The sequence below is a fragment of the Aulonocara stuartgranti genome (assembly GCF_965226115.1).
Source record: "Aulonocara stuartgranti genome assembly, chromosome: 3".
In the NCBI taxonomy this organism is placed as follows: Eukaryota; Metazoa; Chordata; class Actinopteri; order Cichliformes; family Cichlidae; genus Aulonocara; species Aulonocara stuartgranti.
In genome coordinates, this window is record NC_138941.1 from 60,978,701 (window position 1) to 60,993,876 (window position 15,176).

General features: G+C 42.2%; 1 protein-coding gene across 1 annotated transcript; it reads right to left on the reverse strand.

Moving 5' to 3' along the window:
* Positions 1 to 9,296: 9,296 nt before the first annotated feature.
* Positions 9,297 to 14,842, reverse strand: LOC309703326 (ceramide-1-phosphate transfer protein-like). The gene is made up of 6 exons (XM_082528116.1): positions 14,566 to 14,842; positions 13,287 to 13,351; positions 12,548 to 12,729; positions 10,096 to 10,252; positions 9,666 to 9,862; positions 9,297 to 9,574 (listed from the first exon to the last, which is right to left on the reverse strand). The coding sequence occupies exons 1-6, from the start codon at positions 14,672 to 14,674 to the stop codon at positions 9,346 to 9,348; spliced, it is 939 nt and encodes a 312-aa protein (XP_082384242.1). The 5' UTR covers positions 14,675 to 14,842; the 3' UTR covers positions 9,297 to 9,345.
* Positions 14,843 to 15,176: the final 334 nt, after the last annotated feature.

The following is a 15,176-nucleotide window of genomic DNA, read 5'->3' on the forward strand; positions in this document are numbered from 1 at the left end:
TAATAAGAAAACTCCAGACGATTCCATTTTGAGCTGAAGAAGCCTCTGATAGGTTAGTAGAGTCCATGTGAGTAAATTGGTGGCACAGCTGTGGATGCATATAAGGCAAAACACAGAGCCTGTTTCTTTGAAATGGGAAAATTAAGAGATGTCAACCAAAACACCAGGAAAACAATTGTGGAGCTCCATAAGTGTGGCTCAATTTGAATACAATTTGGTGCCATTTGCAATTAAGAAATACAGATAGTTTCTCTCTTTACTCTTAAAGTTAACAAATATGTTTTTTATATTTATCAATCTAAAAAATAAACATTTAGTCTGATTTGATGTTACAATTAAAAAAGTGTTTTTATCTGAAGAGTTTGTAAATATCTGGTTTCAACTGTATATTTGATGATTGTCAGCACAAAGAGGGAGAGAGAGGAACAGAGAGGGAGAGAGAGAGAGAGGAGCAGAGAGGGAGAGAGAGGAACAGAGAGGGAGAGAGAGAGAGAGGAGCAGAGAGGGAGAGAGAGGAGCAGAGAGGGAGATGGAGAATGAGGACAGAACAGAGATGAACAAGAGCAGGTGAGACACACATGTTAGTCAAATGGTCGTTTGCCAAAAGTATCACCGTATCATAGGTACTCATGTATCTCGTACCTAGTGTTTCTTTTTAGGTTTGCTATTTTTCAAATTCTATATTTACTAAGTTATGCAGGCTTGTTTGCACAACAAGGCTGAATAATTATATAAACTTTTCTCAATCTAAATAGTGGACTTTGGTAGAATTAAAAAAAATAAGTGTAGTGCAGGTCTATGATGATTTTTAGTGCTACTATCATCTAGTTCTGATTCTGGTTCTGTCCTGGTTAAATCCTCAGTAGTCCTGATTTTGAACTGGAATTAAAACAGGACTACATCCTGTTTTAATTCTGGATCAGTTCTGGGTCTGGTTGAATTGGGGTTTATTCCGCGTGTCTTGATACAGCCCCGACTTTGTTCTGCCTTGCTGCTTAATTAAAAAACTAGTTTAAGGTGTCCTGCATATGTGATACAGTGGGGCAAAAAAGTATTTAGTCAGCCACCGATTGTGCAAGTTCCCCCACTTAAAATGATGACAGAGGTCAGTAATTTGCACCAGAGGTACACTTCAACTGTGAGAGACAGAATGTGAAAAAAAAATCCATGCAGGCTCCAGGTCCAGACGGCTTTCCTGCAGAATTCTACAAAGAATTCTGGTCGATTCTAGCACCAGTTTTCTACAGAACGTTGTTGGAAATCAAAGAAAAGGGCAGACTTCCATCAAATATGAATTCTGCAAACATTAATCTCCTGCTAAAACCAGGCAAAGACCCTGTATATCCCTCAAGCTATCGTCCAATATCCCTTATAAATGTAGACCTTAAAATAATCTGCAAAGCTCTCTCAAAGAGACTGGAGAAAATAACCCCCCTCTTAATTCATCCTGACCAAACTGGTTTCATAAAAGGTAGGCACTCATCAACAAATACACGTATATTACTTAATTTGATAGACTACTCATACAGTAAAAACCTAGAAACTACAATATTCTCTTTAGACGCAGAAAAAGCATTTGACAGAGTTAACTGGAAATTTCTATTTGCAACTTTACACAAATTTGGTTTTGGATCCTCTTTCATAAACTGGTTAAAAATATTATATAATTCCCCAACAGCTTGTGTCAGAACAAATGACCAGACATCCTCCAGCTTCTGTCTCTTGAGGGGCACCAGGCAGGGATGCCCACTCTCCCCTTCACTGTTTGCAATTTTTATTGAACCACTAGCAGCAGCAATTAGACAGAATTCAGTAATTAAGGGCATAAAATGCAAGAACGTGGAACATAAAATCAGCCTTTATGCGGATGATGTGTTACTCTTTCTCCAAAATTCACAAACCAATATCTCTGGGGTGATTGAATTGATAAACTCTTTTGCAAGAATATCAGATTACTCAATTAACTGGTCAAAATCTACAGTTCTACCGATTAATTGCTCCCTCCATAATTCCTCTTCTACACCACTGCAATCGGGAAATATAAAATATTTAGGTATTAATGTTTCTCCCAAGCTTGCAGATCTAACTAAATTAAACCATATCCCACTTTTAAAGAAGGTAGAAGATGATCTGGCTAGATGGAAATGTCTACCCATATCACTCATGGGAAGGGTTGCCGCTATAAAAATGATGGTCTTACCAAAAATAAATTATTTATTCTCAATGATCCCAACTAAACCGCCACAAGATTGGTTCAGATCTCTAGATTCATGTCTGTCCAAATTCCTTTGGAAAAATAAACCCCCACGTATAAGCTTAAAAACACTACAAAAGACCAAGGATAAAGGAGGACTAGAACTGCCTAACTTTCAGCACTACTTCTTAGCCAACAGGCTTCAGTTTATCTCAGGATGGCTAAAACATACCCTCTTAGATGAACCTTGGCTAGATGTAGAACAAGCACTCTGCAATAATCTAGAGATCTCAGACCTACCATTTATCAGCTCAAACATCCAACGACATGAATGGTTTAAAAGCATCAACATCAGCTCTTCTCTGACAGCATGGTGGGAGTTTCTAAAATTGACGGCGTCTTCATTAATCCCATGCAAACGTACACCTATCTGGAACAACCCTGACATATTACAAAACAATAATATGATAAACTTTTCAGATTGGAGTGGTAAAGGAATCAAATATTTAGAACATATACTAGAAGGAACAGAATTTATCTCATTTGATGGACTAGTTACACAATATGGAATCAACAAGAAAAGATTTTTAGAATATCAACAAATTAAATCCATAGTAAAAAAGAAATTTAAACCAGGTCAAGTTGAACTACAAACACCACCAAGTGTGGTTCAATTTCTTGCTCTTAAAACCCCCAAATTACTATCCAAAATATACAGAATGCTTTCCAAAACAGATGAATCAATATCACTTCCTATTGCAAAATGGGAAGCGGATTTATCAGTTAACTTAGACCTAAACTTCTGGTCTCAGATTTGCTTAAAAACCTTTCATCTAATTAGAAATCCCAGTCTTCAATTAATTCAATACAAAATATTACATAGAGTGCACTATACAGGTCATCGGATGTTCAAGATGGGCTTTACGTCTACCAACAACTGCTCACACTGCCAAACCAATTCACCGGACAATTATATCCACGCTCTTTGGTTCTGTCCACCAGTTCAGAAGTTTTGGCGCGAGATATGTGAAGACTTATCGAAGTGTCTGAAATGTAACATTCCAACTTCCCCCTTAGTGTGTTTGTTGGGCAGCTTAGATAATGTCACTTCAGAAAAGAATATCGCCCATATGGTTTTCACTGCCCTATGCATAGCCAAGAAAACAGTCCTCATGAACTGGAAAAATAAAAATAATCTTAATTCTAACCAATATAGAAATTATCTATTAGATTACATTAGTCTTGACACAGCCTCTGCCACCACATCAGATCAATTGCTCTGGGCTCCTTTGATCAGCTCCATCACCTAGTGGGGGTGGGGGGTCATAGTTTGGTCCCACCTTCACTGTTGTGATTGGTGTGGGGGTAGGGACAGGCTTAGGGCGTCGGGGGGTTCCCCGGAGGCATCTTCCTTGGGGGGCTCAACCCGGGGTAGCGGTCATGTCCAGTTAGGGGCTCTGTTGGCTCTCATGTGACTGTTTCCTCGCGGCTGCGTGCAGCGGGGCTAGGGGAGGGTCTGTGCTGACGGACGTGGGTTACTGACCTGGTAGCCTGGCTGCCCCTGGGTGGGTCCGGGATGGGCGTGAGGTTCTGGGGGCGCTCCGTCTCTGGGCTGGGGCCCGGGCCGGGCCTCGGGGGCTTGGGTCCTGGTTGGTGTGTTGCCGGGGTTGTGGGCGGGTGGGTGCTTGGGGGCCCACCCCTGGAGCAGGGTGCCGCTGGTGCATCGAGCCACCTGGGGGGCTCTTCAACTGGTGGGGGAGATTGTCACATCTTGCAGGAGCTTTCCTCTCCTCGGGAGCTCCCTCTGCAGGAGGGGGAGATACAGGAGAGGTGGAGGAAGATCTCAGCCTGGGTGTTTATTGTCTCATGTAGTCTGGAAGATGAGTGGATGGTGGGGTGGGTGCAGTTTTCTCTGTGGTGGGGTTGGGTGGACTGTCCCGGGCTCTGTGGGGCCGGGAGGCGCTGCGGCACTGGGCCCCGGTCTGGATGGGCCTGGGCCCCCTTTCCCTGGCGGGTCGCGGAGTATGGGGGTGCCTACTGGGAGGGGAAGGGAGGGGTCACCTGCCCCTCCCTTCCTTCCCTCCCCATCTCCAGCTGCCTCCCTCTTCCCGCTCCACCACAACCACCCACACATGCAGGGCCTTGGAGTAGGGGTATGTCACCAGGGTGCAGAGGAGGCTACCCCCCCCCCCTCTGTCCCCTTCTGGCTGCCTCTGCCTCAATTTTATCCCACAACTTAGACATTCACATTACTCACACTCTCATTACACATACATGTAGGATCTTGGGGGTGGGCACGATACACGGAATCCAAAGTACCATCAGGGTGTACACCCCACCCCTGGCGTCGTTGCCCACCTCTCAAGGTTAAATACACGTAGACATTGAGGGCTAGCAGGAGGGACCATGCGCTTACCTGCTGCTCTCTGGCAGGTAGCTCCATGCCCTCCTGGGTTTTAAATGCACCTTAGAACACACATGCATCAACACTACAATGAGCGGGTGGAGGGAGGGTTGGAGTCTTCTCTCACCCCCGTTCTCTGCGACCTGCTGGAGCGGGGGGGCTAGGAGGAGGAGTTGGCCATCCGACTGCGGTCTGGAGTGTGGGGCCTCCCTGCTGCTGCGGAGTCGGGGCGGTCTGCCTCCCCCCACCGCAGGGAAAAGGGTAACACCACCTGGGTCTGGGTGCAGTTCCCCCCTCCAGGGGCAAGGGTACCTAGACCCAGTTTGTAGAGTACGCTTGGGGAGTGTGATCGTGTGTCTGTCTCCACGTTGGTTGAGTGTGGCCCCCCCACACCCTCTAGCAGATCATTACATGAAGGAACCTTTTAAAAAAACAAGCGCGTCCATGCTCACAGGTGTACACACGGGTGATCATACCCACAAACTACACCCTTTTTGGCTCCTACTTCAAAGCACACTGTGTTCTGTTGATCTTATGTGCTGCACAATAATGTTTAATATTTAGTATTTACAGTCATATTCCCATGTATCATTGTGATGCTGTTTATTCTATTACTCTTGTTCTCTTCTGCTTGTTTTCTTTTTTTCTTTCTCAGCAGGTGATCCAGGTGATTGATATATGCATTTTTTATTTCTTTTTTTTCTCTGCTCATTCTGTCGGTTTTTGTTTTTTGCCCTTCTCCCCCGTCCCTCTTCTCAGCTGTTTTTCTTTCCCTCTTTCTTTCTCCCCTTCTTTCCCCCAGTCAAGTCTGTCCCGTATTCAGTAAGTGAAAATAAAATAAACAATAAAAGGTGAATCAAATGGACCATTACGGCAAGGCTGGGATGGTCAATTTGGTAAAGTAAATCCGTTGGGCATCTTTCTTTGCCTTTAGACAATAATTCTGATGGCAAAAGAGCCAAACGGGACAGGCAAAAAATAAATAAATAAAAATAAATAAATAAATAAATTTAAAAAAAAAATCCATGAATTCACATGGTAGGATTTGTAAAGAATTTATTCGTAAATTAGGGTGGAAAATAAGTATTTGGTCACCTCAAACAAGGAAAATCTCTGGCTCTCACAGACCTGTAACGTCTTCTGTAAGAAGCTTTTCTGTCCCCCACTCGTTACCTGTATGAATGGCACCTGTTTGAACTCATCATCTGTATAAAAGACACCTGTCCACAGCCTCAAACAGTCAGACTCCAAACTCCGCCATGGCCAAGACCAAAGAGCTTTCGAAGGACACCAGGAAAAGTATTGTAGACCTGCACCAGACTGGGAAGAGTGAATCTACAATAGGCAAGCAGCTTGGTGTGAAAAAAATCAACTGTGGGAGCAATCATCAGAAAATGGAAGACATACAAGACCACTGATAATCTCCCTCGATCTGGGGCTCCACGCAAGATCTCATCCCGTGGGGTCAAAATGATCATGAGAACGGTGAGCAAAGATCCCAGAACCACATGGGGGGACTTGGTGAATGACCTGCAGAGAGCTGGGACCAAAGTAACAAAGGTCACCATCAGTAACACACTACAACGGCAGGGAATCAAATCCCGCAGTGCCAGACGTGTTCGCTGCTGAAGCCAGTGCATGTCCAGGCCCGTCTGAAGTTTGCCAGAGAGCACGTGGATGATACAGCAGAGGATTGGGAGAATGTCATGTGGTCAGATGAAACCAAAGTAGAACTTTTTGGTATAAACTCAACTCGTCGTGTTTGGAGGAAGAAGAATACTGAGTTGCATCCCAAGAACACCATACCTACTGTGAAGCATGGGGGTGGAAACATCATGCTATGGGGCTGTTTTTCTGCCAAGGGGACAGGACGACTGATCCGTGTTAAGGACAGAATGAATGGGGCCATGTATCGTGAGATTTTGAGCCAAAACCTCCTTCCATCAGTGAGAACTTTGAAGATGAAACGAGGCTGGGTCTTCCAACATGACAATGATCCAAAACACACCGCCCGGGCAACAAAGGAGTGGCTCCGTAAGAAGCATTTGAAAGTCCTGGAGTGGCCTAGCCAGTCTCCAGACCTCAACCCCATAGAAAATCTGTGGCGGGAGTTGAAAGTCCGTGTTGCTCGGCGACAGCCCCAAAACATCACTGCTCTCGAGAAGATCTGCATGGAGGAATGGGCCAAAATACCAGCTACTGTGTGTGCAAACCTGGTAAAGACCTATAGTAAACGTTTGACCTCTGTTATTGCCAACAAAGGTTATGTTACAAAGTATTGAGTTGTATTTTTGTTATTGACCAAATACTTATTTTCCACCCTGATTTACGAATAAATTCTTTACAAATCCTACCATGTGGATTCATGGATTTCTTTTTCACATTCTGTCTCTCACAGTTGCAGTGTACCTCTGGTGCAAATTACTGACCTCTGTCATCATTTTAGGTGGGGGAACTTGCACAATCGGTGGCTGACTAAATACTTTTTTGCCCCACTGTATACATTTTTCCCTATATGAAGTAATTCTTTTTTGAGCAAAAAACACAACAAAACAGAGCCTATTACTCTCGGTTTTACTCTCTCATTCTAGTCTAAACAACAGTGTCTCAGTAACTTTCCACTAGAGATGGTCCTCACTTATCTGCATTTTCCAAAGCAAGCGTGAGCCAGAGTCTGCAGCTTTCTACTCCCCAAGGACACATGGTCTAATGCCTTTATTTTTCAGGGCTCTGTCCACTCAATACTACACTATATAACTTTATTAACAAAAAGCATAGCATTATTGAGGCACTGCAAATTATTTAATTCTAACAGTCCCTCCTTTGATCTGCCCCATGGCAGATCAACACTATTAAAAGCCATCAAGCATCATCATGTCTGCTCATGTCCGATCCCCAATAGCCCTGTTTTCCAATAATCCTCGGATAGACCACAAATTACCCAAATAGCTGTAAGTATGAATAAGGAAACCCCAATAAACCTAATACACACTTTCCTGTTCTGGTGTCTTGGGTAAACCACGGCCTGAAGCCTGCCCTGGGGTCCTGCCCTCCTTTTCAGGCTGTTTGCGACCATTGCTGCTGCTGCTCACAGTGCTGTCCATCCTGGCTCTGGCCCCAGTTGGGGCAGTCCTCTCTCCAGTGTCCATGCTCACTGAGGTGAAACCTGGATCGTGTTCTGTATTTTGTCTGTATTTTCTGTATAACTTGTATATTTTATAGTGAAATGCCATCTTGCCATCATCTTAGTGGTAGCAATGAAAAGCAGTTAAGTATTGATAATCAAACAAGGGGAAAAACGCTGGCTTTCAAATAGCTTTCTGTTAATGCTTGTAATAAATAAAAGTATTTAGTTAGAGCACTAACAAAATTCTCCAAACAAAACAAACTTCAGGCCCATAGTTGTCTGCAGTTTTTGTGACCTTTTGAATGAATGTTAAACATAAACCATTGCAGCTTCTTCAGTCTGTTAAAAAGCCTTGACCCTGGAACACGAACCTTTTACCAGTCATGGAAAGTTTTATTACATTTGTGTAAATTATTGTCAACAATAACTCTAATGAAACTTTGAAATCCTGAGTTCTTTCTTTTGATATTATTGTAGCATCCCCGGTTGAAAATGGTTCACAATCCTTTTATTAAACAGCCGTGTATGTGAACACACTGTAAGAGCTACAACATACAGAATAAAAGACTATTAGTAAATCAAACAGTGTGTTACCTTTAACCTTTTGACTTATTCATTAATCACAAATTAATTCTCCTTACCTTACATAACAAATAATACTAAAACTTGTAAATTATTGCATATAACAGGGAAATCGTTGCATCGCTGCCTAAACATGACGAGGTACGTTAGCGCCCTCTAGTGGGTGAAAACTTAGCCTTTATGCTTAGTAGCGGTCAGCAGCTATATGCTCCGTAAAACAACCAAATACATATCTACAGGACAAACTTTGTTACAAACCTTGTTCCCTCATCAACCAGGTGCTAAGAAACTGCTTTCGACTCAGTGTTGCACCTTAATAGCCATTCTTTTTCCCATTCCCGTCCATTAACCATAGAGCACACCACCTCTCTGTGCATTAAAACTCGCGCTTCTGCTATATGGTTTACGCCACTTAATTTACGGCACCTTGTCGCTCTGTGACTTTCAAAATAAAAGCACCCGCTCCAACAATATAATAGTCACTCATAACTTTACAAAACACTTTACAAAATATTAATGAGGTCATTTACAATTATTGCCATCTTCATGCTCCTCCTCAGCGAATAACCTTTTTTCATTTGTTCATACAAACCTCTGTTCCTCATGTGTGAAAAAAGGGAAAAAAATCGACAGAATTTTATGTTCCAAATAAACCAAAGATTGAAAAATCCTAAACATGTCCAGAGTCAGAATAGTCTGTAGAATCCTCTCTGAATTTGTGAGGTGAAAGTTTTGTTTTGTTCCTGATGTTTCCAGTTTTTTCTTAGTTTGACTGCTCACATCCATGGGTCCATTGTGTTTTAAGCCAATCCATGATCTTCGTTTAAACCTAATCCATCATGCTCAAACCTAACCAAGTAGATCTACAATTGCTAAACCTTATAGTAGTGGTAGTAGTAGTCTCAAAGTTAGTTTCACACTTTACATTCTTCTCTCAGAAAAATGAGAAAATTCTTGTAATGAAAAAATAGGATTAAATAAGATTAAGATTAAATATTGTGACTGTCTCACAAACTGCCGTGAGACTGAGTTGGCTGGTCAGGGCAGATCCAGCATGCCTCGCTCGGCCAGAAGCTGCTGAGTTCGTGTGTGCACCAGCATCAAGGCGTCGATGATGATGCGCAGGATGGGCGTAGCCTCCTGCTGGTTCTGCACACACACCAGCTGCAGAAAGTACTGTCTGTCGGGAAGGGCGAGGAAGACAAATTCTGCTGCCTGCCGGAGCACCCAGGGGTGGTGTGGGGCCAGCGCCACCTTGTAGGCATCCCTGAACGGATAATAGTATGTATGTTAGTCAGTTTTTACTCTAAACATGAGAGTTTGAGTCTGAGTACTTAAAAACAGACTGGTGGGGTTACCTGCTCAGCTCCCCCGGCGTTTTGTATTGTCCATTTTCATTCGGTCCTTCAGCCAAACCCTCCAACATTAGCTTCAGCCAGAGGAGGGAACGGTGCAGCCGGAGCAGCGTCCTGCAGCCTGAGTCTGTGCGGTACGAGAAGTTTACCATATCCGCTCTCAACTCCGCCTCCATCATGGATCTAACAGAACGATACGCCTCCAGAGAAAAATAAAACCGAAAATGACAGTGTCACAGTGTGATGCCAGGATTTTGTGAACTTTGACCTCACTATTTCTTCAGGAATGTCTTTGTTACCATTTAAAAACATCAACAATAAACCAAAATGTTAAAAAAAAACAAACAAGAAAATTCACATTTCTTTTTTGGCAGGTATACTAGAACATGGTTTGTGTTAGATGAAAATTTCACACAGTAATCCTCAAACTCACCCCTGTTTTTAATCCAAATGCTTCTGGGGTTTGTAGTCCAGCGGGTTTCCCATTAGCCTCTGCACTGTGTCTGAGTGACAGCTCTCGAATCAGCACAACCTTTTCTTGCACCTTCTGAGAGAAGAAACTGACCATCGGCCCAAGCGACTCCATGAACCTGAGGGCAAAAACATTGATGAGACCCTTCTGTGAAGATAACACGAGTGCTGTGAGAATCAGCTTTCACAGATTTTAGTATTTTTTAAAACTTTTTGTTTTTCCCTGCATCGTCATTTTTAATTTTGGACCTTGGTTTTATGTTAAATTAGTCAATCAAGAGCACATACCTAGAAAACATGCCCCTGTGAGACCACAGTGGGTAGCTGTGGGTAAACTCTGGGGATGTGTGGGTAAGACAACCCAACACTTGTCCAATGCACCCCCCAATGAGTGTGCCCGCACTGGGCTTGCCCATAGAAACATGTGGTGAGTTAAAGCTAACATGTTTTGTCTGATTGATTTTTAAACCCAGAAATGTTACATTTATTAGCATAAAATCAGATAGATGGACAGATAGATAGCTACTGTCCCCAATGGTGGATACTCACATGAAGCATGGCCAAAGTTTTAAACAATGACATCAGCACAAGTAGCTGCCGTAAGCCAAAATCTCAAACTGCTCTAAACACTTGTTTTCTGTGGGATTTCCTTAAATGATCACTTGTGAGCCTTGAAGCCACACCCACAATAAACTTTTCACATTACAGGGAGTGCAGAATTATTAGGCAAATGAGTATTTTGTCCACATCATCCTCTTCATGCAGGTTGTCTTACTCCAAGCTGTATAGGCTCGAAAGCCTACTACCAATTAAGCATATTAGGTGATGTGCATCTCTGTAATGAGAAGGGGTGTGGTCTAATGACATCAACACCCTATATCAGGTGTGCATAATTATTAGGCAACGTCCTTTCCTTTGGCAAAATGGGTCAAACGAAGGACTTGACAGGCTCAGAAAAGTCAAAAATAGTGAGATATCTTGCAGAGGGATGCAGCAGTCTCAAAATTGCAAAGCTTCTGAAGCGTGATCATCGAACAATCAAGCGTTTCATTCAAAATAGTCAACAGGGTCGCAAGAAGCGTGTGGAAAAACCAAGGCGCAAAATAACTGCCCATGAACTGAGAAAAGTCAAGCGTGCAGCTGCCAAGATGCCACTTGCCATCAGTTTGGCCATATTTCAGAGCTGCAACATCACTGGAGTGCCCAAAAGCACAAGGTGTGCAATACTCAGAGACATGGCCAAGGTAAGAAAGGCTGAAAGACGACCACCACTGAACAAGACACACAAGCTGAAACGTCAAGACTGGGCCAAGAAATATCTCAAGACTGGTTTTTTTAAGGTTTTATGGACTGATGAAATGAGAGTGAGTCTTGATGGGCCAGATGGATGGGCCCGTGGCTGGATTGGTAAAGGGCAGAGAGCTCCAGTCCGACTCAGACGCCAGCAAGGTGGAGGTGGAGTACTGGTTTGGGCTGGTATCATCAAAGATGAGCTTGTGGGGCCTTTTCGGGTTGAGGATGGAGTCAAGCTCAACTCCCAGTCCTACTGCCAGTTTCTGGAAGACACCTTCTTCAAGCAGTGGTACAGGAAGAAGTCTGCATCCTTCAAGAAAAACATGATTTTCATGCAGGACAATGCTCCATCACACGCGTCCAAGTACTCCACAGCGTGGCTGGCAAGAAAGGGTATAAAAGAAGAAAAACTAATGACATGGCCTCCTTGTTCACCTGATCTGAACCCCATTGAGAACCTGTGGTCCATCATCAAATGTGAGATTTACAAGGAGGGAAAACAGTACACCTCTCTGAACAGTGTCTGGGAGGCTGTGGTTGCTGCTGCACGCAATGTTGATGGTGAACAGATCAAAACTCTGACAGAATCCATGGATGGCAGGCTTTTGAGTGTCCTTGCAAAGAAAGGTGGCTATATTGGTCGCTGATTTGTTTTTGTTTTGTTTTTGAATGTCAGAAATGTATATTTGTGAATGTGGAGATGTTATATTGGTTTCACTGGTAAAAATAAATAATTGAAATGGGTATATATTTGTTTTTTGTTAAGTTGCCTAATAATTATGCACAGTAATAGTCACCTGCACACACAGATATCCCCCTAAAATAGCTAAAACTAAAAATTACTTCCAAAAACATTCAGCTTTGATATTAATGAGTTTTTTGGGTTCATTGAGAACATGGTTGTTGTTCAATAATAAAATTATTCCTCAAAAATACAACTTGCCTAATAATTCTGCACTCCCTGTATATTGTGATATAGCTCTATTTTTATTTTGCCTGGGTGGCAAAATACGCTTCCGTACTAAAAGGCCTAAAGTAAAACAAAAAGGACACTTTTTTCAACTGTGAATCATGCAAAGTCAAAGAATAAGAGTAATAATACTGTCGAGCTGTTTGTGTACTTCAGCAGCTGGTCCCAGCTCTTCAGATATGGCTCCAGCAGGATATCTTCGTTGTTTGCCAGGCTGGATTTCAGGTACAGCAGCAGATGTGAAGCCTGAAATGACTGGCCGGGGCACTCCTTTACGAGGGACAGGGCTCCATCTGGCTCCGCCCACTGCTCAGGGGCCCATGGAGGCTCCGGCTAAAAGAGAGAAACTTTTTTTTTACTAAACAACAAGATAGTTACTGTTATCATGATCATGTTAGTTTCTCTTTGTTTCTCTTCTTCATTTCTAGTCTCTTCATGATAGACTTTGTATTTGCGTTCACATGTCCTTAGTCAGTTTTAATAATTTAATTAAAAATATAGCATTATATATATTATTAAATATCATTCAAACCGTTCTAGTTTAACTAAAACTATTAACTTTAGGTGAAGTATTGACTAATTTTATGTCCAAACATTTTGTTGAAGAGATATTAATCGAAACTCTCCTATGGCAGGCTGTACTTTCCAGCAGTACCAGTTTGTACTGCATGATGGTGCAGCAAGTCACTGTTAGCTTTATTTCACCAGGTATGTCTTAAAACAGACATTTGTATTCATACAGGTGTTCTGGAAAAACAAAACAACAGTCCTCTAAGAAAAATTTGATTGGATCACTCAGAAGAGCTTTTTAAAGGTTTAGATTTTTTGTGAACATTACAGGTTTTTATTTATTGTGCAACTTACATGTATATAAGTGGAATTAATCTTACCTTCTGGTGGTAAAAACTCAAACATGGCTGCCAGGGGCTGCCACAGTCCCGGACTCCACCCTGGGCTGAAACAAACAGATGACAAACCAACCAAACAAAACTCTGGTTAGACAAATAAGATGCAAACCTCATCAGCTGTGACTCATAATAATTGCAGAGTTAATATATTAAATGATTGCATTTGGTAATAAAGTTGGTTAAAAAGAAGCAATGTTCAGTTAACATTATTAACTTTAGGATTTCTGGTAATGTAGTTTTGATTTTAGAGTTCATCATATGTTTATCAATGTAAAATAAAAATATAAAAGTAGCTAGTGCAGTGCTTCCAAACTCTAAAAATCTAATGTGCGTTATTCTTACTTTTTTTTTAAATTTATTTTGGGACTCGTAGAGTAGCTCTGTTATTTATACTGGGCTTTTATACAGCCCGACTTACACAATGAGCTCACTTTCTTTTGACTGGCCAAATTCTGGAAGCCTGCTGAGGGGCAGCTGAAGTCCGCTGAAGTCTAGTTTTCTCTCTGTCCACACTTTTTCTAAGTAGCAGGGTATTTTAGGCTGATAAAAAGCTAGGAAGACAGCTTTACCGGATAAAATTGTAAGTTAACATGAGCTTATCTGTAGAACATGTTATCATAAACAAGTGAGTTAAGGTTAGCTTGCTAGGGTTAGGGGGTACCTTAACTCACTTGCTAACATTGATGCTAAAATTACTTTATGAAGCCTTACTAACGTGATTATTTACTGAGGGTTATTTTTCCCCCCATAAAAAGTAAGCCAGGCAGGCGTTTATCAGATCAGTGATTCTGGCTGATATCAGCAAACATTAGCTTACCTGATATTATTTGATACCAATAATATCAGGTAAGCACTTACTGACTAACCTTAGCTTGCTTGCTAATGCAAATGATACAAAAACAAAGCAACAAAACCAAACACAAACTATCTCGAGCCTCCCTAAAAACTCACCTTCACCTGATTGGCCAACTTCTGGAAACCTGTTGAGGGGAAGCACCCAGTGCTTTGTAAACTTAAACAGAGTCTAGGAGTGAATTTTTGCTTCCCGAGGTTGAATTTATATACTTTCAACTCAATATTTGATACTTTGACCATATAAAATGTATGGTCTTTCATATATCTGTATCTAGTTATTTATGACAGAATAAGCAGAATAGATCATCTTTAAGTGTCTTAACACTACTTGAGCAAATATACTTTGTTACAGTCTATGGTAGAAAATAACTGAGAGTTGGAACCAACAGTGACGAAGGAAACTCACGCAGCCAGAAAGAGCTGATGAAGAGGAGCAGAGCCAACATGGCCGACAGCAGCACGTAACGAAGCAGCGGTGTCCGTCTGAGGAAAACCATGGTGACCAAAACACACATACACGCACACACACACACACACACACACACACACACACACACACACACAATCAGCCAAACCACACAGATTTGCCTGGGATCCTCACTTTTTTCTCACACAAATTAAAACACGCACACATCATCTACCGTTACTTCATACCATGCTCTCACTATTAGTCACTCTCTCGGGATCAAAGGTCGCTCACTCCCACAGGTGTAAACACACGGGGACAACCTTTGCTCCTGACCTTCTTTGTGTAGCAGCTTATCTTAGCCCATTTTATCTTAACCGCATGTCATCCGCAGAGCTTTGCTGACTGAAACCTGCACTGATCAGACCTCACAGAGACAGTTTTTTTATACACTGATTGGATCTTTTTGCAACAAAAAAAAAAAAAAACATCAACGCTGACCAGGTGATATTTGTGTATCTCGGAAGCTGCAGAGGAAGCTGGTGGTTCTCAATGTCTTTTACGGCGATTATACTCACCGTTCTTGCCCTTGGTACAACAGTGCTGTATGG